A 24,928-nucleotide genomic window follows, 5' to 3' on the forward strand; every position below is an offset into this window, starting at 1 on the left:
CTAGACTTCACAAGAGCTTTCAGTCTGTTTGTTTGAGCCTTTCTCAAAAGTCTTTGTTTCTGAAAAGCTCTTGGTGACTAGGAAGGCAGTCAAATCCTGAAAGGAAATATTTGCTGTGTGAGAACAGCTTTAATCTCACTAACTCATTCATATGTGTTGGACTGTATTGGTGTGGCTGACCACGGCTTTCTAGTGTAAATCTCAGCTGTAGTCAAATAGAGCGAGAGAAAATGCAGTCTCAGGCTCATAACAAACGTATATTGAAGCTGAATTAGATCACTCAGCTCTTAAAGTGGAGACAGGAAAATAATTGCGATGGTGATCTGCAGACTCAGCATCTCTCTGCTGGTAGCTGCTCATCAGTTTGAGAGTAAGGTCAGAATGATGTAACCGTCCTGACCTGGTATGTTTTAAGTGAATGGATGTTCCTGTTTTTAGTCACCTTGGGTCTTCCCTGCTGTTAATCTACAGTATGTATCTATCCTATGTATCTGGGGCATATAGGGTCATTGTGTGTGTGTGTGTGTGTGTGTGTGTGTGTGTGTGTCCCGATCTATTCATTTATTAAAAACACTTTTACAATGCAATGATTTAAATAAAGTTTGCTTAGATTGGCTTAGACTATCTATTTAGCCCACATGGGCAAGTTGACATCATCAGAAAAGAAATCCAAAGTTCTGGCATTAAACTCTAGATGGCGCAGTCTGATAGGTATAACTCAATCTGACTTAATGACATCATCACATGGCACAGCCGATTGGTTGTTTTTGTATTTGCAGCCAATGAGCTTGCTGCTCAACACTCAAATACTTGAGTAGTGCTTGCTGTAGCAGTAGCAACGCTCTTCAGAAACCCTCCTCCATCCCCAGCGCCACCTGTATAGATCTGCTAAGGGGTATTAATGTATGATATATACTGTATAGGGGTTATTTTATATATGTTATATGTGCAGCTACAGTATTTCTTACATGCTCACAGCAGCATGTTGTAAATGGATTGGCAGTAGCAAGTCTCGGTACTTGCGCTGCAGCAGCAGCGTAGCAGATCTATTCTGCCAAGACCAAACACAAAATCTATATATAACTATCTATCTATAGGCTCTTTTATTTATTTATGTATGCAAGAATGTATGTATTTATATATGTATGTGTGTGTGTATGTATGTATGTATTTTATATATTATTATTATTATTAATTTATTTTATTTTTTGTAGCATATCCAAATAAAATTAGTTTAGTTTTTGGTAGTCTTAAAAACACATTGATTTTTACTAAATACATAAATAAATAAAATAGTTTGGACACTTTGGACACAAAGAAAAATCTAATTAATTGAATTTTTGTAGTCTCAAAAACACTTGCTGGTTTCTACTAAATAATTACATAATCTAGACACTATTAACATTGGACAGTAGTATATTTACAGTGGTGGCCAAAATTGTTCGAACACCTGACAGATCTGAAAATATTGACCTTTTTTGCCTCCAAAACATGATTTCATTTCATAATGTTCATGAAACATGCAGATGGTTGCTCTGAGCACAAAAAATATCAGATGAAGTGATTCGTACTGTTTTTATCCACGTTTAACTTTAATATTTGGTATGTCCACCTTTTGCAGCAATTACAGCAGCACATCTATCTGGCATAGCATCAATATATTTCCTGCGAACCTCAACACTAATGTTATCCCATGCCTTCTGCAACTCAAGCCAAAGGCTTTTCTTTGAATTTACAATAGATCTGTCCAGTTCATTTTCCAACTCTCCCCAAATTTGCTCGATGGGCTTGAGGTCCTGTATTAATAAATGCTATAAATATGAACGGAACCCTAATGAATGTTGTTTCTTGCTGATTTTTCATAGGCGGTACTTTGGGGAGAAGATTGGGCTGTATTTTGCCTGGTTGGGCTGGTATACAGGTATGCTGATCCCTGCTGCTTTAGTCGGCCTCTTCGTCTTCCTCTATGGGCTTTTCACCATGGACTCCAGCCAAGTAAGGTTAGTCCCTGCAGGTATGTTTAGTCATTTCAGAATAGACCCAGTATACCTGGACCAGGTCCCAGTAGTCCATATGTCAAAGTTTACCCGTAATGATGCCATTTTCATTCACCAGTGTTCATCGTTTCCCTAATAAAGCACTGATTCAAATTAGTTTTTCTGTTGTGTTTCAGTAAAGAGATATGTGAGGCCAACACCACCATCATGTGCCCCATGTGTGAAGGCAACTGCAGCTCTTGGACGCTGAGTGACAGCTGTGTCTATGCAAAGGTACCGTACATCCACCTTCTACTGCCATAAACAACATAAGACCCCTTAGACAATGTCAGAAGATAAGTAAAACTGACAGATTTTTAATGTTTTGGTTTAATATAAGCCAGTCACTTAAATGGTCCTCGTCAAACATAGTGTCCCACCTCGATTTTTGTTCCTGATAATGTCATTGATTCAGTTTACTTGAGCCAGTTTGCATCTTGACATCTGTCCTTGTAATAAGATCATGATTCTGAAATGTGGGAACATGAAAAGTCAAGAAAACCAAGACAAACTACATGAAGGTCAAGAAAACAATACATCTTCGTCATGTGTCGATAAATAAAGATTATTTTCCTGTAGATATTTTAATCCAAATACAATTTTTCTTGCTGAAAAGATGTTTCTATTCGATGTTTTAGTCTAAAGACATAGTTTACAGAGCAGCTTTGATTACAGAATGTCTGTTTTTTTTTATTCTAGACTCATTACGAAAGCCTGCTTTGTCTCAAGTCAAATATATTCATATGTTTTAAATTAGTGTTTGATCCTGGATTTTCAACATGCAAACCAAAGACAGATTCCCCAAACTGTGCAGCCAGTACTAAGGACTAAAAGATGGTTTTGTGTTATGGGAACATGGTGGTGACATGCCAGAGAGTGGCTAACATTTTAATAAAACACACATAATTGGTTCCAGAAGAGTTTTATTGCTTGAAGATTGCTATTTCATAGCTCAGAAGACAATGTTGTCACAGTTCTTTGGCAACACACTACTGTCATAAGCCTAGGTCCCACCTACATCCAGAGAAACAACTGTGTCACATGTTGGGAAAATCTTTACCTCTGAGGATTATTTTTACAACCCACCACTGATTCCTCAGTTTAGAAGGGATTTAATACCTGCCTGCTACTCTTCTGCTTTCAAAAACATCTGTTACGGTTATTCAAACTTGCTTCAAAATTCACTCAACAGGAGTTCTGCTGAAAAAAAATCCCCATTCAAGTCTTGCCATTCCTCCCTTATCCAAAAGGATTAAATGTCAAATACTCTTTCCACGCAGGTTAAATAAACAATTATATGCGCGGTACATAAAACCTCCTGCCAAGCCCTCAGATGCTCCTCACGACTTACAGCACAGATTTCCACTGCCAAAATCTCCACCTCCTCAATAAACAAAGCTCCCAATGGGAAGTCAGAGCAACGGATCAGTTTGGCTTTCTACTCTAAAGGTATATCACAGTGGAGAGTAATTTGACACATGCCAATTAAGTTATCTGCATCCTACTACTGGAGTTTTGGTGACCACCAACACTTTCTTTTGTCTCATCACCTGCTTCTTAAGGAAGTTCATAATGCAAGCTCAGAAGAAGCTTATTAACCTTATCCTGTCAATCACTTTTGAAGGATATATAAGAAGTAGATTTGTTTTCTTCTCTCCCATGATATTTGTTCAGCATCCCTCCTCCTCCCTATCTCCACCTTTAGGCCCACATTTATAACTCTGTAGTCCTAAACTGTATGTCTTTAACTAATGGGGGATATCTAAAAGCTCAATCTCAATTCAAGATCGAGCATCCAGTCATGGAAAGTACACCATCTGATAACCCTTTTTGCCAAAGCGGTTTATGTTTTTCTCAAGAGAACTTGGGAAACTCTATTGCAAACTCCTTGCACTGAACTCTGGGGTCTGACCCTGAGGTCTCAAATTTGGACTTGCATGCATTGCTTACTTATTTACTGTGTCAATGTGTAATTGCATTTTGTTGTCAGGCACACCATACATTCTGTGAAGTCTTGTGAGTGCATCTGTTTGGGCTTTTCCAAATTATGTAGCTGGCAAAGTTTGTCTTTTGGCTCAAGGCTTATGTGAGTAGGTGGTCTTTCTGTGCTAATGCTTTCTGTTGCTCTTTTTACCACAAAATGGCAATTCTCATTCAATTGCATACACTGGCCGCTTCACTGCTGCAAATTGATATCAGAATGAATACCTAATAATTATAATAAGGCCTAAAGGATTGGATATACTCATGGCGAAGGTCTTTTTGATTCTTTGCTAAGGGGTAAAAGTAAGTTTGAAATACATGAGCAGTGTATACTGTTAGAGAACATCCTGATACTGCCCACGCTGCTGGGAGCATGTTTAGGTGAATGTGTTATTATGTGCTGCGCACTTTCCTGTCAATAACAAAATAAACACACAAACAAAATTATACCGATGTTTGCATAAGCTCTGCAATTTGGCACTTCATTTAAGTCACATTACTCTAATTTACATATGTGACTCTGGACCACAAAACCAGTCACATGGTTATTTATTTATTTATTTATTTTTAATTGAGATATGAAAGCTGAATAAATATCCATTGATGTATGGTTTGTTAGGATAGGACAATATTTGGCTGAAATACAACTATTTGGGAGTTCCCATAGTGTCATGACATCATGATATCGTATAGTTCCCTTGGAAGGGAACATATTGGGCTATAAATATTTCCCTGGTTGCAATTTTAAAGTTGCAATTTCCTACAAATTTGTATGCTGTGATTTTTTTTTTTTTGGAAAACACTGTTTGTCATTTTAAAAAAGCATGAACCTGCACCCCTAACTCCACACCTAAACCTAACCATGAGGTAGTTGCACATTTACATGTTTGGCAAATGCTTTTATCAAAAACGATTTACATTGCATTCGAGGTATACATTTCTATCAGTTCATGCAGATGTAACTAATTTTCTAATTATACGTTCTTAAATGCATTACCTCTTTTCTGTCCACCAGGTGACCTATCTTTTCGATAATGGAGGCACAGTCTTCTTTGCTATCTTCATGGCTATATGGGGTGAGTCTGAATCTTTTCTATTTAATCAGTGCTCTTTCACCAGCAGAAAGACAGACAGGTCAGCATTTGGTTTAAAGTACAAATTAAGTAATTATAACAGAGGCTTCCTTCAGCGGACAAGGACAGAATGAGAATCTAACAATCTGCGGTCTGCTATAATAGGATTGACTCAAAAGCCCAAGAGAAGCAGCTGTAATCAATCACCGCTTTGTCCCACATTACAACAAGTGATCCAATCAGGTCACAGTAGACCTCACTTACAGCCCAGAAATGTAAATATTTCAACAGTGCTTCAACTTCAGTTTACTCCTCTGAACACAAAGAGGGAGGGAAAATAGATAAGTGTTGCAGGATCGCTAGCAGTGATCACAGGTGAGTAAGTGCTTGATAATTATAATACACATTATAATGCACATTATAAAGTCTAATTGACTGGCTGAAGCCAAAGAAACACTTTCCTGGAGTGAATTTAGAGGAAAGTAATGTGAGCAGGAGACTACGGCTGGTTCTCTGAGGGATTTACAGGGCTGTAGATGTTTACCTTCGGTTGTGCTATTAAACCAAAGTACAATAGCTAGCTACAAAAAAATGTTGGTTGTTTAACTAGCTCAGAAATATTATCTTCAAAAATGTTGCTCCACCATAACAACAGCCGACCTGAAAGAAAAACCAAACTATGAAAGTTTACACTAATGCTCTTTGTGGCAAAGCTAATTGTGCTGTATGATACATTCCAGAAGGAAATTGAAATAGAATGTCTACAGTAGAAGTGTTTGCATTAACAAACTTGATATACTTGTTTTCAAAGTCATAGAAGCTTAGAATGGAACAAAATGTGTATAAATAAATACTAACCTTAAATACCAATTAAATATATGTCTAAAAACATATTTATGTTAAATATAATTTTGGTAGTGTCGAACTCATTTATCTGCAGAAGCATTCCCAAGTTATCTTTCTATGGCTCTTTGGAACAATTTATTCTAACTGGTCTTTCACTGATATATTCAGGTGCATCTCAATAAATTAGAATGTCGTGGAAAAGTTAATTGAGATACACCTGTATGTTGTTACGGATGAGCACAAGTAGGCAACAGGCAGCGGGTCCAAATGCAGTTTAAGATCCTTTAATGATAATCCACAGAGATATACATCCAAAATACATGACAGAACCAAGAAAGGATCACAAGAAACACAGGAGGTAACACTTATCAGCAACTCACACCGACAATAGCAGACCAGCCCTGCGTCTCGATGTTCATACTATCCATCCTAAATAAGTGTGTCCCAAAGCATAGTATGTTGAAAAGAGTATGCCAAAAATCCCCGGATGGTCTAATATTTCAGGTCGATTTTTGAAGTGTGGATCCGTGCACACTCTAATGGCTAAAATTGCCCACAATCTATCGTGCTTTGGCGAAGGATTCGGTCCAGAACTACAAACCCGAATAAAACGCATTAGAAAAAATACAAACGTGGCGGATGCTCGCAATCAATGGTTAGATAGAGAGGTTTACAAAAAGGGGGTTGAGTTACTAATAATCAACATTTAACCTGGTAAAAAATATCCGTGTTATATTTCATCTGCAACAGCAATGTGAACTTTTATAAACATCCAATTGGTTGTGAACTTTTAAATGCATCATTATGCAGAAAATATGAGCAGAGTTCTCGGCATGAAAGACTCGCGACTTGCAGATCAATGTGCTACTTCTTTTCTCTCCAGTACGGTAGGAAGTTAAATGAAATGAAATGTGGAGGATGTTAACTGTGACAAGATGATTGAAGCAAGAAGAGGCAAAACTCAATTCGGTGTTCAAGGGGTGTGCACACAGAACATAGCATGTGGGTGCTGAATTAAGCTTTTTGCATATTTTTGTGTTTGTATGTTTAGACTAGCTAGGTGTATTTGTTCATTCATGTGCAAGAGGACACGAAGGAGAGCTCAGTTCAGTGTTTGCACGTTGTCTGTGAGACATGGCTCTCGGTGTGTGCACCGAATATACTCATGTACTCAACTGAGTTCTTTCACATCTTCTTCTTGAATGCTTTAAATTCTTTTGAATGTTTAAACTGGCAAGGCTTAAAAACACTTGCAATTAATAAGCTTTCATGACGACAACAGTACTGCAAAAATACTGCAAACAACGGGTAAATGTCGTTATTATTGCTGTTTTCCATTACGCTTTTTTCGTAATGTAATTAGGCTATAGCGTTGTATTTTAAAAATGGAGAGCATCCTTGTGCTAAGTAGGCCTGCCCTCTATTAAAGATTTTTCTAAATTGATTAATATTAAATTGATTAATATAATAATATATTAACCACACTTCAATATAGGCTATAGGCAGACGAATTAGGATAGAGCCTGTTCTGCGCACAAGCTCGCGCATAAAGCAATTGCCTCAAAGCACCGGCAAAGTGATTATGAACGTGTCGGGGAAAAGAAGACATTTTAATTATTTATTAATAAACTAGTGCTTTCTGGGTGCAAAGATGAGGTTGCCGAATGCCGACGCTGACTCGCCCTCTCCACATGGACGTGCCTTTTAATAGAAATGCACCTTTTCATACGGACTACAAAATTAAAGAATATTACAAAATCGAGTGGGCGAGTTTTCCTTATATTTATTTTATTATTCATATAAAAATGATAATAACCTGTTTTGGTTATATTTACTATTAATTGCAGAAGGTGCGCTCAGCAAAAATGACGCGAATATTGATGGTTTTCATGCTCAAGTAAAGTAAAAGACCGCTTCTTAAACCAGAGAAGGTGAACATGTTGGTATTCTTGTGGGGAGAAAAATCATGCAAGCACTGTCACCGGCAGCAAGTTTAGTTTTACTTTTCTTTTTGTTTTGTTTTCATTTTGAAAAGCTTATTTTTGCTGTTTACCTCACCTTACGCTACGGAGGCTCTTTTTTTTTTGATTCCTCAGTGTTTGCTAAACTTTCTGTAATTTATTAGTCATTATATAGCCTAATACAGCGTGTAGGCCTATGCCATGCCTCATCTTATTCGTTTTTGTTAATAACGTTTTGTAAGCTAGTTTGTCATTGAATCTTACGGTTTTAAGGTTGTGGTCCATTTTAATTAAAAATAATGAATCCATCTTTTTTTTTAGTCTTAAAAGATGAAAGGTGTATAGATGTAAGCAAAACAGACAATTATATTTTATTGTAAAACCTGACAAGATCGTGAAATCGAAAGTGAAAGCATCCGAAGCCCGGCTTATAACATGGTAAAAGAGGATCTCCCGTTCACAAAATTCAAATCACAAATAATATTACTGATGAAAAAGAACGGGTTGAATGTTAACTACTTTCGTTTCCATATAACTATAAACTACGATAAAAGTTCATCAGTGTGCATTGATTAATAGCATGTTGTAGTCAAAAAAAAAAAAAAAAATGCAACCAACTGAGAAAGTTAATGGCAAAAGAGCGACCAGTGGGAAGAATGAGTCTGGTGCCCTGAATTGCCCAGCTCCCTCTGTCAATGATCTAGCACCCCCTCGGCACCTGCGTTCATAATTCTCTGGCGCCGCCCCTGGTACATCGATGTATTTTTGAAAAGCAAAAATTAAGTTTGTCCAACTCTAAACCCAGTCCCCAAGTAAATTAGGTTATTAAATAAAAAACTAGCAAAATGAGTTGCACGGTGTCCCCACCACTTTTCAAAGCAAAGTTACGCCACTATAGAGTATGTTGAGGTGGATTGAGTATGCACACAGTCACACACACAGACAGCTAGCTTGCAAACACATGAGGCTTCTGAAGACAAAGATACTGGTTTGGTATCTGTACTGTACTGTTGTTATCTGTACTTGGTACTGTTCTGGCCACAGAGACCCAGATGGATCTGCAAGTCTAAATCCTGAGAGCTCAAATGTGAAGACCACTTTCAGCAAGAAGACTGGGCTTTAAAAATTAAACATTGTCTCTCTTCTTGGTCTTTCACTCTGTTTCTTCCCTTGCAGCTCTTTTGCTTTCAACAAAAGTGGGTCACACCGTCCTTTGTTAGAAACGTGGGGCATGCGAACTCAGAGAGTCCAGATGTTTTTGCTCTATTTTAACAGTTAAATTTAACATGAAAACCTCACTGAACTTATCTTATTTTTACTTTGATTTATTTAGTATTCAAGCTACACAGAATCTCAATGTCTACCAGTGAGATGAAAAATTATAAAATGGATAGTTCTAATCCAAAATCCTGATTGGTTGCACATTCAACGCTGGTGTAAAATGTTGATGAACATATATCTGTGATTACACATGCACAAAGATGTTATTATATCCAGTCTCGTGGGGCTATTTTGGTGCAACTTCATGAAACCAACAATCTGCATGGAAAAGACAAAAGTATCTGAAACAACAACACTTGTGGAGTGGAGAAATGAAAGAATTGCCCATGTTCAAGACAACTTTTAAAGGCCTTCGTATAAGCTAATATGTACTTTTAATAATGTTAACGGCTGCATTTCTGCAGTTTAGTGCCATCTGCTGTCAGAGAGTGAAAGTGCGCTTTCCTCCAGAGCGTCTCTCACATGTTCCGCCGTGCGCTTCTCGTCCGCGCTTGTTTACATCAGAGTGCGCACGCGTCTTTCACGCAACATACAGGTGTTGTGCATTTTGACCAGTTGATGGGAAAAGTATTCTTAAAATGCATTCAAAATTCGGAATAATTTGTAATATATAATTATTGACGGTGTTTAGAAGTGCCCACGATATCAATATCGTGCATATTCATTATCGTGATATATCGCATTACCGAATACCGGTATGTCTAAATGTCAGTTATTTGTACATCTTATAGTTTATTTATTATGCATTTATTTTTGAATTTGTACATCGGTTTTATTGATTGATTGATTGATTTTGCATTTTAATTAAGATTGTTAATATAACTAAATTTAAATCATTTTAATAATTTTAGGACTAGGTTCCCCCTTGAAGTTTGCCACAGTCCCATAGTAGGCCCTGGCTCCCTGGTTGAGAACCATGGCTTTAAAGGGGTCATATGATGCTGCTAAAAAGAACATTATTTTGTGTATTTGGTGTAATGAAATGTGTTTATGCAGTTTAAAGTTAAAAAACACATAATTTTTTACATACTGTACATTATTGTTTCTCCTCTATGCCCCGCCTTTTTGAAATGCATCAATTTTTACAAAGCTCTTTGGTCTGAAAAGCGAGGTGTGCTGTGATTGGCCAGCTATCCAGTGCGTTGTAATTGGCCGAATACCTCAAGCGTGTGACGGAAATGTTACGCCCCTCACCATACTGTTGATGCCTTGTCCGGCTAGAGCGACGAGACTAAAACATTAAAACCCATTACAAACTTGAACCAAATGTGGGAGTTGTATTTATATTATATCAGGTTTTTCATATTGATTTTTTGAACTTTGACACAGCATAGTCTTTCATAGAAGGAAATACGAAACAGCTCTGGTCATGTGACTATTTACAACATGTAAACATTTCCCACATGCATTTATAAGCAGTCAGTCCTTTTATGTTCCGTTGACCGAATACATCAACAACATCTTTTAGACCCTTCGAAACTTTGGACACAAATGGGATTAAATATGGCTATAAACATGTTGAACTTCAACAAACTTCCTCACCAGTTGTTATTGACAGTAATTGACCTAGAAAACAACTATGCAAATGCCCACAACAGCGTTCCTTTCGGCAAGGAGATTTATGATCCTAATGATGCCTGAAATTGAGCTTGCATAGTTAAAGCGCTTGTTTTCATGTATGTGCATTGAGTATGTTTGGGCCTAAGATGACCTTCTTTAGTCACCTTACCTAGGTGAGCATGGTAACTTTAAATATCTGAAAGCTCTTGTTGTGTTGACGTCTTACCACTTCCTCTTGTGCTGTCACAGCCACAGTATTCCTTGAGTTCTGGAAGAGGAGAAGGGCGGAGCTAACATACGACTGGGATTTGATTGACTGGGAGGAAGAAGAGGTGAGCCTGCTTTCCTGTTTAAATCGACTTTGAGCTGAAATCGCAATGCTTTGTTTCTTTAGAAATATCAGAATCTTTTGAGACCTGTTAAAATGACCATTATGTTCATGAGCAACTGTAACTGGTGTGTGGCCAATCTATGTGCTGTCTGTTGTATTTCCTTTAGTATAAATCCTGTGTCATGGTGTGTTCTGTGAGTGTGCCTCCTACCGTATCATGTTGTGTTGTGCATGCCTTGCTCCTTATGTGAAAACGACTCAAGGGTGTTCACACTGACAGCGATTAGTTTTGACAAAGCATCTGTTGATGCGTGCCATTGTTGAGTTGGGAAAAGTTTAAGTTCATGCATCTCCGTCTCCTGTAGATATTTAACGGACATAAGAGGCGTTAATTTTACTGCAACCCAGGCTCATTGGAAACTTTTTCGCAGAATGATATTATATTGCTTCTTGCATGTTTAGTGTTAACAAAAAGTAAATGTGGGATGAAAAACACATTTGCTATGAATGGTGTTTCATAGGACTTGCACCTGAGTGCTCCTGCTGCACCGGGTGAGCTATCGAGCAAGTTTACTATGTCAGAAAAGTTATATGTTGAGCTGGTAATGTGATGCTAACATCAAAATATATTAGTTTACAAATCATGCACTATGGTAAAAGTGTTATGAGGTTATAACTTTATATTGTGCAAATAACCATACGAAAATAAGTCTTTATTAATCTAATCTGTCCCTGTAATCATAATTTGTGTGAAAAGGAATAAAAGCTGTTGGTGTTTTACTGTCACTAGTGTTTATTTCAGCTGGAAACTGCAGTGAATTGTAAGTATAGGTAAGTTTTTGACATTTTGCAAAAATGTAGGTAGATGCATGTATTTCCAATGTGCCTGTGTTGTTTCTTTGTGAGCAGAAAAAATGATTTTTCTTTGCCTACATTCAATGAACTGGAATTCTATGGAATTTCTACCAATTAATAAACAATTTTAAAAAAGTAATTGCAACTTTTATTCTGACTTTTTATCTTGTGAATTTACATCAGAAAATTCTGACTTTTTTCTCACAATTGCGAATTTATATCTTGTGATTCCAGCTTTTCTAAGAATTGTGAGATAAAAACCCATAATTGTGAATTATAAAGTCCCATTGTGAGGGAAAATAAGACTTACTGTTTTCTTTAAACCTCGCAATTCTGACTTTATAACTCACAATTGCGAGTTTCTATCATGTAATTCTGAGAAAAAAAAGTCAGATTTGCATGGAAAGAGGTAAGAATGTAAGAAAAGTAAGAATTTTCAGATGAAAAGTCGCAATTACCTTTTTTTTATTCAGTGGTGGAAACAGGCTTACATAGCATTCTGAGTGCACTTAGTTCATGAATTAATAATCGTTTATTCTAATCATATTTGTTGTCAAAATAGAAACACATTTGAAAACGTATTTTCCAGTTAAGGCCCGTTGCACAGCACACCAATAACGTTTGGGCATCCAGTAGTGGGAATATACTGTACACCGCGGCCAGAAGTACATTCGCCTTCCAACTCCCTGTGATAAAATCTCAGTGTGAACAGCTCTTGGTGAACCACATATCATCAGCATGTGCAGAGTGATGGCGAATTTATGTTCTGTGTATTTTTTATTTTGTGTGATGTGTGAATGTGTAATGCGTTTGAGGAAACACCTCAACATAATCCAGAGATCAAAGCGATCAGATATGGCTGTTACCTGCTGAACGTCTGGTGTTTGTATTTGTTGCACTGTAGATTTCTGCTGCTGCTAGTTTCTGTATAACAGTGGTTCTCAAACTGTGGTTCATGCACTAACAGTGCTACACAATCCTCTTTTCCTGTGGGGATGATGTACTTTTCTAGGCCAAAACCGGTAAACGTGTTAGCACTTTAGCACTTCTGGTTTCATTGTCCTGAAGTTTATTGAATGGGTTTTTGGAAAAAGGTATGTGTGAAATAAGGTTTGTGTTTTTTGTTGAGGGAACCAGGGTGATGCTAACTTCCAGGTTGCCATACAAAAATACATAATCACTGCAGCACTCTATTTTCCCTTAGATATTCATAGAAGACTATTTCAAAAGCAGTACACATTTTCATTGCTGATATTGTAGTTATTAAATATGTTTATGGGTTTATTGTGCATTTAAGAACTCCTTATTAGTGCTTAGTGTAGATGTAGTGTAGCAGCATGTGTATGTGACGTAAATGTATTTAAACAGATTTTTTTTTTCACTTCCCCCAAATATTTTTTTTCTAATCAGTTCACCCAAATATTTTGTTTCTAATTTCTAATCAGTTCACCCAAAAACAAAAGTTCTGCCCTTATTTACCCACTAACATCGTCTTTGTCCTTGTCTTTCTTTCTTCTTGGCACACAAATGGTTAAATTTGAGAGCTACAAAAAGGCTTTTTTATTTTTATTTATTTATTTAATTTTTTTAACAAGTAATGACTTTGGTCATAAACCTGGTCATAAGCCTATCGCAGCATGAACAGTCTTGAAATTATCTTCTTTTTTGCTCTATGAAAGAAAGAAAGATATATGGGTTTGGAAAAACAAATGGTTGATTAAATAATGACATCATTTTCATTTTTGAGTGAATCCTATTATAGTTTCTAATATTTAGCCTACGTTCTTACATTGACAGTGTGAAAATAACACTGATCAGTAAAATGGTGACTAGGTAATACTTGGATAGTGTGATTTGATCAGATGTGATAATTGGCCTGAAAAGTTTGAGAACTGCTGCTGTATACAATCCCTTCTATATTTAACTGTCATATTGTGGACTGTACTAATAATAAATATATCTTATGTGGAGGCATTGAAGTGTCTCATGTTAACTCATTGAGCTCATGTAAACAGCCTCTGGATTGACATCATCATGCCCAACCAAAACAGATGATGATGTTGAACATCTGTGTGTGATGAGAATCATTCATGAGATCTGAGAAAAGATCTTCAAGCAAGTCTTTCAAGAGTAATATGATGTGTGTGTGTGTGTGTGTTTTTTTTTTAAAGGAGGAACTACGGCCCCAGTTTGAAGCCAAATACTCCCGGAAGGAGAGAGTGAACCCCATCTCAGGGAAACCAGAGCCCTTCCAGCCCTTCACAGACAAACTCAGCCGACTCATGGTGTCTGTTTCGGGAATCTTCTTCATGGTAGGACTCTGTGTTCGATTTTTTCCTAAAGCTACAACAAACAGATCAGAATAATCACCACCCCGTCATGAAAATCGGGACGAGAATTGTGCAGAATTTAACTATTCTGGTTTCACTTCCTTTTGTTTCTTAACTATTTCCCAAACACTGGTTTATTTTAAGAGGTCTTTGTAGAAATACGTTGTCACGGTCGGTGTTAGTGTGAGGAGCACGGAATGAAGAACGAGGAGACCAGGAGTCCAGGAGTACGAAACAAAGGGATTTATTCTTGTCACAGGGAATCACACGTATCACGAGGAGAAGACATCAACATACAATTCCAGACAAGGGAGAACTGAACGGGCTAGAACTAAATAGGGTAGATAACGAGGGACAGACAGGTGATAGGGATAACTAATAACAAGGAACAGGTGATATTAATAATGTGAAAAGAAACTGGAAGGACCAAATAAGGAAATTGTCTCCAGGGCTGCTCCGCCATGGCTTCCTGATCCGCCCTGGAGACAAGGAGAGTCTCCAGGGCGGATCAGGAAGCCATGGCGGAGCAGGCAGTTCGGGTTGCCATGGCGGAGCCGGGCACTCGGGAGGCCATGGCGAATCAGGTGGCTCGGGAGGCCATGGCGGAGCCGGGGGAATCGGGAGCCCTCCGTGGGCTTAACGGGGAATCGGGAGCTCTCCGTGGGCTATACTTTGGATCCGGAGCCCTCCCTGGGCTTAACGGGGAAACAGGAGCCCTCCCTGGGCTTAACGGGAAATAAGGAGCCCTTCCTGGGCTTAATGGGGAAACAGGAGCCCTCCCTGCGCTTAACGGGGAATCAGGAGCCCTCCGTGGGCTACACTCGGGAACAGGAGCCCTTCCTGGGCTGAACTGGGGATCAGGAGCCCTCCGTGGGCTATACTTGGGAACAGGAGCCCTTCCTGGGCTGAACTGGGGATTAGGAGTCCTCCGTGGGCTATACTCGGGAACAGGAGCCCTTAAATTTGTCTAGTATAAGGTAATATGCCAGAAGATTAGTAACAATGTGTGTTTACTTTTAAATTGCATAGATATTATGAATACTTCATTTACATATTTAGTTGTCCATATTTAAATTGAAGATGTCATAACAGCAGTACTATGAATTCAAATTTAGGATTTCACTTAATTATCCTATAGGTCTTAAGGATTAGCAGAGATGTCTAAAATGTATTGTCTAACTGATGGAATTATTGAATAATAACACCATGAATTATAAATACTGCATTAAAACTAAATAAAAAACACTAGTAACAACACAAATCAAAACTTTTACTGAATCTCACAAATGCTGATATTCAGATGCAATGACAAAATTATAGCCATTCATTAAATGTGTTGAGGTAGGATTTTGTCATCTATGGTCAAGAGAAAAACAGCATTATAACAGTTCTGTTATGGTAAAACAGTTTTATGATGTGTATTTTGTGAAACGGTCAAAAATCAGTAATCCTCGGTAGTGTCACGGGTTGCTACTGTGAGGAGCACGGAGCGAGAAATGAGGAGATGCGGAATTAATTTGAAACAGTTTTTAATAAACTTCCAAAGGAACCAGGAGAACACACAAAGCAATGTAGACAAAACAATTCCAGACAAAGAAACTCAGAACAGGCTAGAACTAAATAGGGCAGATAACGAGGGGCAGACAGGTGAGGAGGATAACTAATAATGAGATACACCTGGAACAACTCAAACTACTTTGGAACAGGAACAGGAAGGACCAAATAAGGAAAACAGGAACTCAACAGGAACATACACGTGACAGATCGCCCCCCTCCCGGATGGCGCGGGACCATCGGGGAGGAGGGGTGGATGCCCTGGAGGCTGGTGCAGGACTGGAACAGGGTGGAGACTAGGAGAGCCTCCAGGGAGGATCAGGAAGCCATGGCGGAGCAGGCAGTTCGGGTTGCCATGGCGGAGCCGGGCACTCGGGAGGCCATGGCGAATCAGGTGGCTCGGGAGGCCATGGCGGAGCCGGGGGAATCGGGAGCCCTCCGTGGGCTTAACGGGGAATCGGGAGCTCTCCGTGGGCTATACTTTGGATCCGGAGCCCTCCCTGGGCTTAACGGGGAAACAGGAGCCCTCCCTGGGCTTAACGGGAAATAAGGAGCCCTTCCTGGGCTTAATGGGGAAACAGGAGCCCTCCCTGCGCTTAACGGGGAATCAGGAGCCCTCCGTGGGCTACACTCGGGAACAGGAGCCCTTCCTGGGCTGAACTGGGGATCAGGAGTCCTCCGTGGGCTATACTCGGGAACAGGAGCCCTTCCTGGGCTGAACTGGGGATTAGGAGTGCTCCGTGGGCGTGATGCGGGAACCGGAGGCTTTCCTGGCTCGGGAACAGGAGCCCTTCCTGGGCTGAACTGGGGATTAGGAGTCCTCCGTGGGCTATACTCGGGAACAGGAGCCCTTCCTGGGCTGAACTGGGGATCAGGGTAGCGCTGACGTGGTGCTGGCACTGGAGGGTGCTCTGGAGGAGTAGGCACAGCAAAGCGCTTTCGAGGAGCCGGCACCGGGGGGGGGCGCTCTGGAAGGCGTTTACGAGGAGCGGGCACTGGGGCTGGAACAGACACTGGGCCCACATTAACGTCTGCAGGGCTTGCCTCATTAACGTCTGGCAGGCTTGCCACATTAACATCCGGTGGGCTTGCCTGAGGAACGGCTGGCTTACTTGACTCGGGAACGGCCAGCAGATGGGTCCCGGATCGGAATCGGAAGCTCTCCAGACACCGAATGACTCCCTCCTTCCAGCCGAGGTTGGTGGTGTCTGGGAGCTCCGCGGGACGATGGTAGGTTATCCCGATCCGGAACAGCGTTAGGAGGGTTTCTCCCTCGAGGGAGCTGGCGAGGGCGAGTGGCACGAACACCCTCGTGTAGAGAATCGGGTCGGGGTTCGCCTGAGCCACGGCGATTAGCATCGCTCGTTCCTCCATTTGTACGGGGAGAAACGAACGGGAAAACAAAAAAACACTTTTCAAAATACGGAGAAAAAAACACGGGTAGAAGGGGTGCCGCTTATTGTCACTTTTAGGTCTGGAATTCTGTCACGGTCGGTGGTAGTGTGAGGAACGAGGAGACCAGGAGTATGAAACAAAGGGATTTATTCTTGTCACAGGGAATCGCACGTAGCACGAGGAGAAGACATCAACATACAATTCCAGACAAGGGAGAACTGAACGGGCTAGAACTAAATAGGGTAGATAACGAGGGCGTTAGGAGGGTTTCTCCCTCGAGGGAGCTGGCGAGGGCGAGTGGCACGAACACCCTCGTGTAGAGAATCGGGTCGGGGTTCGCCTGAGCCACAGCGATTAGCATCGCTCGTTCCTCCATTTGGACGGGGAGAAACGAACGGGAAAACAAAAAAACACTTTTCAAAAAACGGAGAAAAAAACACGGGTAGAAGGGGTGCCGCTTATTGTCACTTTTAGGTCTGGAATTCTGTCACGGTCGGTGGTAGTGTGAGGAACGAGGAGACCAGGAGTATGAAACAAAGGGATTTATTCTTGTCACAGGGAATCGCACGTAGCACGAGGAGAAGACATCAACATACAATTCCAGACAAGGGAGAACTGAACGGGCTAGAACTAAATAGGGTAGATAACGAGGAGCAGACAGGTGATGGGGATAACTAATAACGAGGAACAGGTGATATTAATAATGTGAAAATAAACTGGAAGGACCAAATAAGGAAAACAGGAACTCAACGGGAACATACATGTGACATACGTATAATTAATTAACATTTTATCTTACTATATTGTTAGGGAAAAGTTTGGTTAATTGCTTATAATTGTTCATAATTTGCTGTTATTACTATAGTAAATACATGTATCGTGTAACAAGCGTACTGCAAAACTGAGTGTTGCACAAATATTTTAGCAATTTAATTTTGCAGAAGGAATGGAAAATATTTAGAAAATGTTTTATTTTGCAGTGTCTTTGTTTCACGTTACATGTACTTATTATAGTAATAACAGTAAATTATGCCTAATTGCATGCAGTTACCCCTAAAATAAACCCTTATCCTAACCCTTACCATATTGTAAGTACAAGTTATGAATTAATGTTACTCTGTACTTAATTGCATAACAATGACATCTTAAAATAAAGTGTAACCATTATTTCATAACAGGCTGCTGAGAGCATTACATTCAATAAGTAATGTTTTCGGGGTAACACTTCATTTTAAGGTGTCGTTGTTACACACGTTACATGTTCTTACTATTATAATAACAATAAATTATGCATAATTACATGCAAGTAACCGTAGGCCAAACTCTAACCATATAGTAAGCACATGTAGTTAATTAATATACTCAGTATTTAAATGTATAATTACACCGTAACAAGGACACCTTAAAATAAAGTTTAACCAGAATAAATAATATTACTCGATACTCTTTTGTGTAATTACACTGCAATAACACAAAAGCCAAATAATGTACGCCACACCTGTGTACAGGCCATGAAAAGGTAGAATTGCAGATTTTTGCAGCCAAAATTATCCTCATAAGATGCATTTCTACTTGGTATGATGCATATGTTACATATTGTATGCCGGTGTTTCATCCACACATGCAGAAGAGTGCAGACGTCACAGCTGAATGTCATGAAAATCCATAAGCATCCATCACCATCATCAGTTACGAACCCTATTTGTATAACAAGGACACCTTAAAATAAAGTTTAACCCGAATAAATAATATTACTTGATACTCTTTTGTGTAATTACACTGCAATAACACAAAAGCCAAATAATGTACGCCACACCTGTGTACAGGCCATGAAAAGGTAGAATTGCAGATTTTTGCAGACAAAATTATCCTCATAAGATGCATTTCTACTTGGTATGATGCATATGTGACATATTGTATGCCGGTGTTTCATCCACACATGCAGAAGAGTGCAGACGTCACAGCTGAATGTCATGAAAATCCATAAGCATCCATCACCATCATCAGTTACGAACCCTATTTGTCACCCTAAAGAATATTTAAAATGAAAACAAATAAACACTTTAAATATGATTTTTATTGATTAAAGTTAGATCATAAAGCTGCACTATACCATAAATAACTGTCTCCCTCTGGTGGCCTTGAATTAAAAGGCAATGCATCTCAAAACTATACCTAACTTTTGCAAGATTCCGATATAGATCCATCTATTTATAATATTCCAGTCTGACACCTCGTTCACCTCTCGTCATCTTTCTTCCAGATCTCTCTGGTCCTGACTGCCGTGTTTGCCGTGGTGGTGTTCCGGCTCATTGCCATGGAGAAGTTTGCTTCCTTCCAGTGGGAGTTTGTGAAGAAGAACTGGCAATTCGCCACATCAGGCACTGGAGTCTGCATCAACTTCATGATCATCATGTCTCTGAATGTGGTTAGTCCTGAAGGCAGAGACACAATAAAGGCATCCCTGAACAAAAACTGACCAAGCTTTTGCACGAAAGTTTCACACAAATAGAGAAAAAAGGCTTTTCCACAAGAAATCAAATGAAAGCAAAACACGCTTTGAAGCAATAAAACGATTATTACAAAATAAAAAAATAAAAAAAAACTTTAATGCAAAATAAAACTTAATGTGAAAATATCAACTGATATTTTCTCTCTTCTGAAATGGTACCATGGGAATAAAATAAAGCATATAATGGAATATATTATAATATTGTCAGCGTTAATTAGTGCTGTCAAACGATTAATCGCGATTAATCACATCCAAAATAAAAGTTTTTGTTTGCATAATATATATGTGTGTACTGTATATTTATTATATATATGTAAATACACACACATGCATGTATACATTTCAGAAAAATTTTATGTTTATATATTAAGTATATTTATTTATAATATAAATTATATGACTATAAATATAGACATGTAAATATTTTCAAAATAAATATTGAATGTACAGTATGTGTTTTTATATATACATAATAAATATACTCAGAACACACACTTATATTATGCAAACAAAAACTTTTATTTTGGATGCGATTAATCACGATTAATCGTTTGACAGCACTAATATTAATAATAATAACAACAACAATATTCAGTATAATGTATGTGTTATCAATCCATGAGATCCAATGTGGTTTTCGTGGCATGGCTGTTTTCACGGCACCGGCCAATCAAAAAAATTAATGTGACATTCGTCTTTTTTTACATTTCTCGTTTCACAGCATCTCAGATGTTGCTCTGGTTATTCTGAAAAAACCAGAGCCTCAAAATGAAACCATTAAAATGATTGACTACTATTACATGCTGTCGCTCCCAGACATAAAACATAAGGCGATTGCAGCAAACGTAAACTTTATTACAGCGTTTTGTCTGCATCCTTAAAACAGCAAGTCATTGATTCAATAAAAGAGTGAATTTCTGGGCGGTAACAACCTAATTTCCATTTCTATGTGGCACCAATGTGACAATTTTATTTTCCTGAAGACAAGAGATGAAAATGCCACTTTCTCTAATAATAACATTGCAACTTAGTTGGAAATATAGCAACTTACATTAACTTTCAAAAGTTTGGGCTTAGTAAGTTTTTTTGTGTGTGTGTGTGTGTGTTTGTACGTTTTTTTAAAAGAATATGCTCACTAAAGCTGCATTTATTTGAGAAAAATGCAGAAAAAATAATAGTTATATTGTGAAATATTATTACAATTGAACAGTTTTCTATTTTAATATATTGTAAAATATATTATGATCATCAAAGCTGTATTTTCAGCATCATTACTCCAGTCTTCAGTGTTACATGATCTTCAGAAATCAGTATAATATACTGATTTGCTGCTCGAGAAACATTGCTGATTATTATCAATTATTAACAGTTGGGTTGCGTCATATTTTGGCGGAAACCACGATACATTTTTAGAATGCTTTGATAAACAGAACGTTCAAAAGGGCAGCTTTTTTTTTTAATGGAAATAATTTGTAACATTATACTGTCTCTCTTGATAAATGCATGCTTATCGAATAAAATGATTAATGTCTTTTAAAAGTGAATGAATGAATGAATGAATGACTCCAAACTTTTGAGTGGTAATGTATGTTATATTAACAACTTGTTGGTTATTATAAACCGTGTATTAAATGTATTATTTATGGTATTTATTTATTTATTTGCATCCTTCTCTGTAATGCTACTGAGTGGATTTTCTTTTACCCATCAGGTCTATGAGAAAGTGGCCTACCTACTTACAAACCTGGGTAAGTATTGATTCAGTCAAGGTTACTATTGATTGAGTGAGTGTAAAATGATTGCGGTCTGTGAGAAATGTTCCTCATGCCTGTAACATGCGGTGCATGACTAAAATATCGCTCACTTGTGATCTAGAACATCCACGGACAGAGTCCGAATGGGAAAACAGCTTTGCCCTCAAGATGTTCCTCTTCCAGTTCGTCAATCTCAACAGCTCGACCTTCTACATCGCTTTCTTTTTAGGAAGGTAAGCAACTCTTGATCTTGTCGATGCATTGTTCAGTACTTGATTGAATTGTTCATTCGCCCAGATTGTACCACTTGAGATCTGTTCATCGACTCATACAGGAACTTCGTGGCGCTAGCGCACATGCTAACACAACCGCCTCCCTCACAATAGCATGGCTAATTGAATTTCAAAGCTAATTTCACATGTGTTACTGTGATGTGTGTGTATTCCGCAGGTTTGCTGGCAGGCCGGGTGACTATAATAAGCTGTTTCACCGGTGGAGGATGGAGGAGGTGGGTGAGACGAGGCGGTAATGAGTTTTCTCACATTTGGTTATTATTGCCCTTCGGCATGATCAACATTCCCCTATCAAATATCGGCCTCAGTTATGCAACTGCCATGAGATTTCAATAAAAACGGTCATAATTTAGTGCAGACTCTCACTTAATTGCCTCAACATAACAACTGTGGTTGCTCATAACACTAGTGTACTGATTTAGATCTAGTCTGTGTACAGCATGTAATATAATCAAAAGCGCCCTTGTGAAAAACAAATGTGCTTAAGTGTATTGAATTCAAAACTTTGAAATCTTAATCTTAAGAACTGCACTTGCAGACAGTATTACTTTAATGAAATAAAAGGCCACTTAAGTGTAATTACAGAAAGAGTCCTCTTAGATTACACACCCTACTTTTAAAAAGTGCTATTGTCAAATTAAAAGTTTTACTTTAAAGTATATTTTAAAATCACAATTTTACTCATTTTTGTTGTGTTTTAAGGAAGGACATTTCTTTTGATATTTAAAAGTTAATATATTTTAAATGTACTAAACTGCAACTTTACCGTTACAAATACGTAAGGTAACACTTTATTTTAAGGTGTCCTTGTTACTCATGTTACATGTACTTACTAAATTAATAACGATTAATTATGCATGATTACATGCAAGTAACCCTAACCATATAGTAAGTGCATGTAGTTAATTAATATTACTCAGTAATTAAATGTATAATTACACTGTAACAAGGACACCTTAAATTAAAGTGTAACCATATGTAATTATTATAAATATTTAAATACACATATGAGTGTCAATGGGAATGATATTGTAATATATTTTAGTTTACCATGAATTCTTGCCAGTACATGTTAACAGCAGAACATGGTAACCATGTTTCAAAGACAATAGAAGTAATTATGAAATAACTTTATTTACAGTATGTGCACTTATGTGTACTTACAGTGTAGTTACATAAAAAGTGCTGTAATGTTAACTACATGGGTTAAGGTTAGGTTTAGGGATAGGTTCAGGGTTAGTACCTAGTTATTACCTAGTTATTGTAACAGCTACATGGTATGTGCATGCGGAACCGGACTGGAATTAAAGTACTACCCATATACAGTCATTTAGTGGGTCAAAACACTCTAAAATTATATGAAATGCATTTATTATAAATTTAGACTTTATAATTAATTAAATGCAATTAAGTGTCAAAGAACATTACATTCAGTTTACACTTAAGTTTACCCTTTTAAAGTATATTATTTCCTTAACAATATTATTTTTGTAAAATGTGCTAAAGTGTACTTCTATTTCACAAGGGTAACCAAAATGTATATGTATTTTTTTTTTAGTGTCATCCCAGTGGTTGTCTGATTGACTTGTGCCTACAGATGGGAGTGATTATGGTGTTGAAACAGATCTGGAATAACTTCATGGAGCTGGGCTACCCGTGAGTATGTGGCGTCAGACCTGGGGAGGCCATGAAACATGATCGGGCCCTCCTGCAATCTTAAAACACAAGATTGTTAAACAATCGCAAAGTCTGGGAAAAAGCTATAAAACTCTTTGCTAACAACAAATGTTGTATTGTCGATTTAACTGATTCTGAATTCTGTTTAGTCTCTCTCCGGTCATGTTCGAATCACACAATATTGTATATCGTGTTTATCACAATGCAGGTGGCATGTCAGATTGCTCTTGTAAACCCATTTTCCTCTCAGATGGAGCTGGTGTAAATGGCATTTTGTTTGATTTTATTGCTTCTTTCTTAACCTCTAAACTTACACAGTAGTCAGATTTACAGATTTCTTCATGTCACTTTGTCATGCCTTTCTTTTTCTTTCTTCACACACTTTATTTCATAAGATCCGACTTTGTTATTGAGTGTATGAACACAGAGGTCAGTGTTACTCAATTATTAGCCCGAACAGGAGGTGTTTGCAGCACTGAACATTCAAAGAGAGAGTTTGTCCTTAGTTCCAGTCCACTGCGTTCACGGCTGACTGATTTTGCCGACCCTGCAGTACAGAGAGAAATGTATGCCTCATCAGAAAGAGCCTCGACAACAGAGTGTACTTAACCATGACGAGGGATGTTAGTTTAGATTAACATTACTGTGCTTTGTTCAGTGTTCACAGAAAAATGGCAACTCTGCTATTATTAACTTGCGCTTATTTTGTTCTAAAGCCTTTTTCGGGGAACTTCTCTTCCCTTGTAAACATGAAGTGTACTTAGTTGTATTGAATGTGCAGTACACTGTTTAAAAGCGCACTTTGTAACAACATCAAATTAAAAGTTTTAAATAATTGTGTTTTAAAGGGGTCATATGATGCGATTTCAATTTTTCCTTTCTCTTTGGAGTGTTACAAGCTCTTGGTGCATAAAGAAGATCTGTAAAGTTGCAAAGACTAAAGTCTCAAATCCAAAGAGATATTCTTTACAAAAGTTAAGAGTCAGCCACACCTACCTAAAACGGCTCGTTCTAACACGCCCCCACATACCTACCTCACTATGTGGGAAGATTTGCATAACGCCGCCCAAATGTTCACGCAAAGAAAGAAGGTGTAACTTTTATTCTCACTGTAGTATTGTTGTTGCCGCCGCCATGTCGTGAAGACGCTGTGTGTTTCGTTGTGAAAGCGAAACTACTTTGTTTGGTCTTCCAAAAGAGGATGAGATCTACTTCGTCATGCATGCCTGGAGCTGATCCATGCTGGTCGCTGAGGGCCGCCTCTGCTCACTCTAGCCCTCCGGCCGTTCCTCACTCTAGCCCCCGGCCTCAGCTCACTCTAGGCCGCCGTGTCTGATGCTGTGTTTCGTTGTGAAAGCGAAATTACTCTGTTTGGCTTTCCAAAAATGGACACGACTAAAAATCAGTGGTTAAGTTGTATTTACAACACTGTTCCAGAACACGTCAACCCAAATATTCGGATGTGTCCAGCACATTTTATGGAGGAC

General features: G+C 38.4%; 1 protein-coding gene across 1 annotated transcript in view; it reads left to right on the forward strand.

Annotated features, from left to right (window-relative positions):
• The window catches only part of ano3 (anoctamin 3), an 84,957-nt gene that overhangs the window by 53,448 nt on the left and 6,581 nt on the right, over positions 1 to 24,928 (forward strand). Inside the window, exons 10-19 of the mRNA XM_016256290.1 lie at positions 1,866 to 2,000; positions 2,174 to 2,270; positions 5,035 to 5,095; positions 10,990 to 11,072; positions 14,098 to 14,238; positions 19,469 to 19,633; positions 21,429 to 21,465; positions 21,593 to 21,704; positions 21,922 to 21,979; positions 23,323 to 23,420. Coding sequence (XP_016111776.1) covers positions 1,866 to 2,000; positions 2,174 to 2,270; positions 5,035 to 5,095; positions 10,990 to 11,072; positions 14,098 to 14,238; positions 19,469 to 19,633; positions 21,429 to 21,465; positions 21,593 to 21,704; positions 21,922 to 21,979; positions 23,323 to 23,420 — 987 coding nt within the window. The remainder of the gene's footprint in view (positions 1 to 1,865; positions 2,001 to 2,173; positions 2,271 to 5,034; positions 5,096 to 10,989; positions 11,073 to 14,097; positions 14,239 to 19,468; positions 19,634 to 21,428; positions 21,466 to 21,592; positions 21,705 to 21,921; positions 21,980 to 23,322; positions 23,421 to 24,928) is intronic.

Source organism: Sinocyclocheilus grahami, unplaced genomic scaffold (genome assembly GCF_001515645.1).
Source record: "Sinocyclocheilus grahami isolate Dianchi unplaced genomic scaffold, SAMN03320097.WGS_v1.1 scaffold1413.1, whole genome shotgun sequence".
Classification (NCBI taxonomy): Eukaryota; Metazoa; Chordata; class Actinopteri; order Cypriniformes; family Cyprinidae; genus Sinocyclocheilus; species Sinocyclocheilus grahami.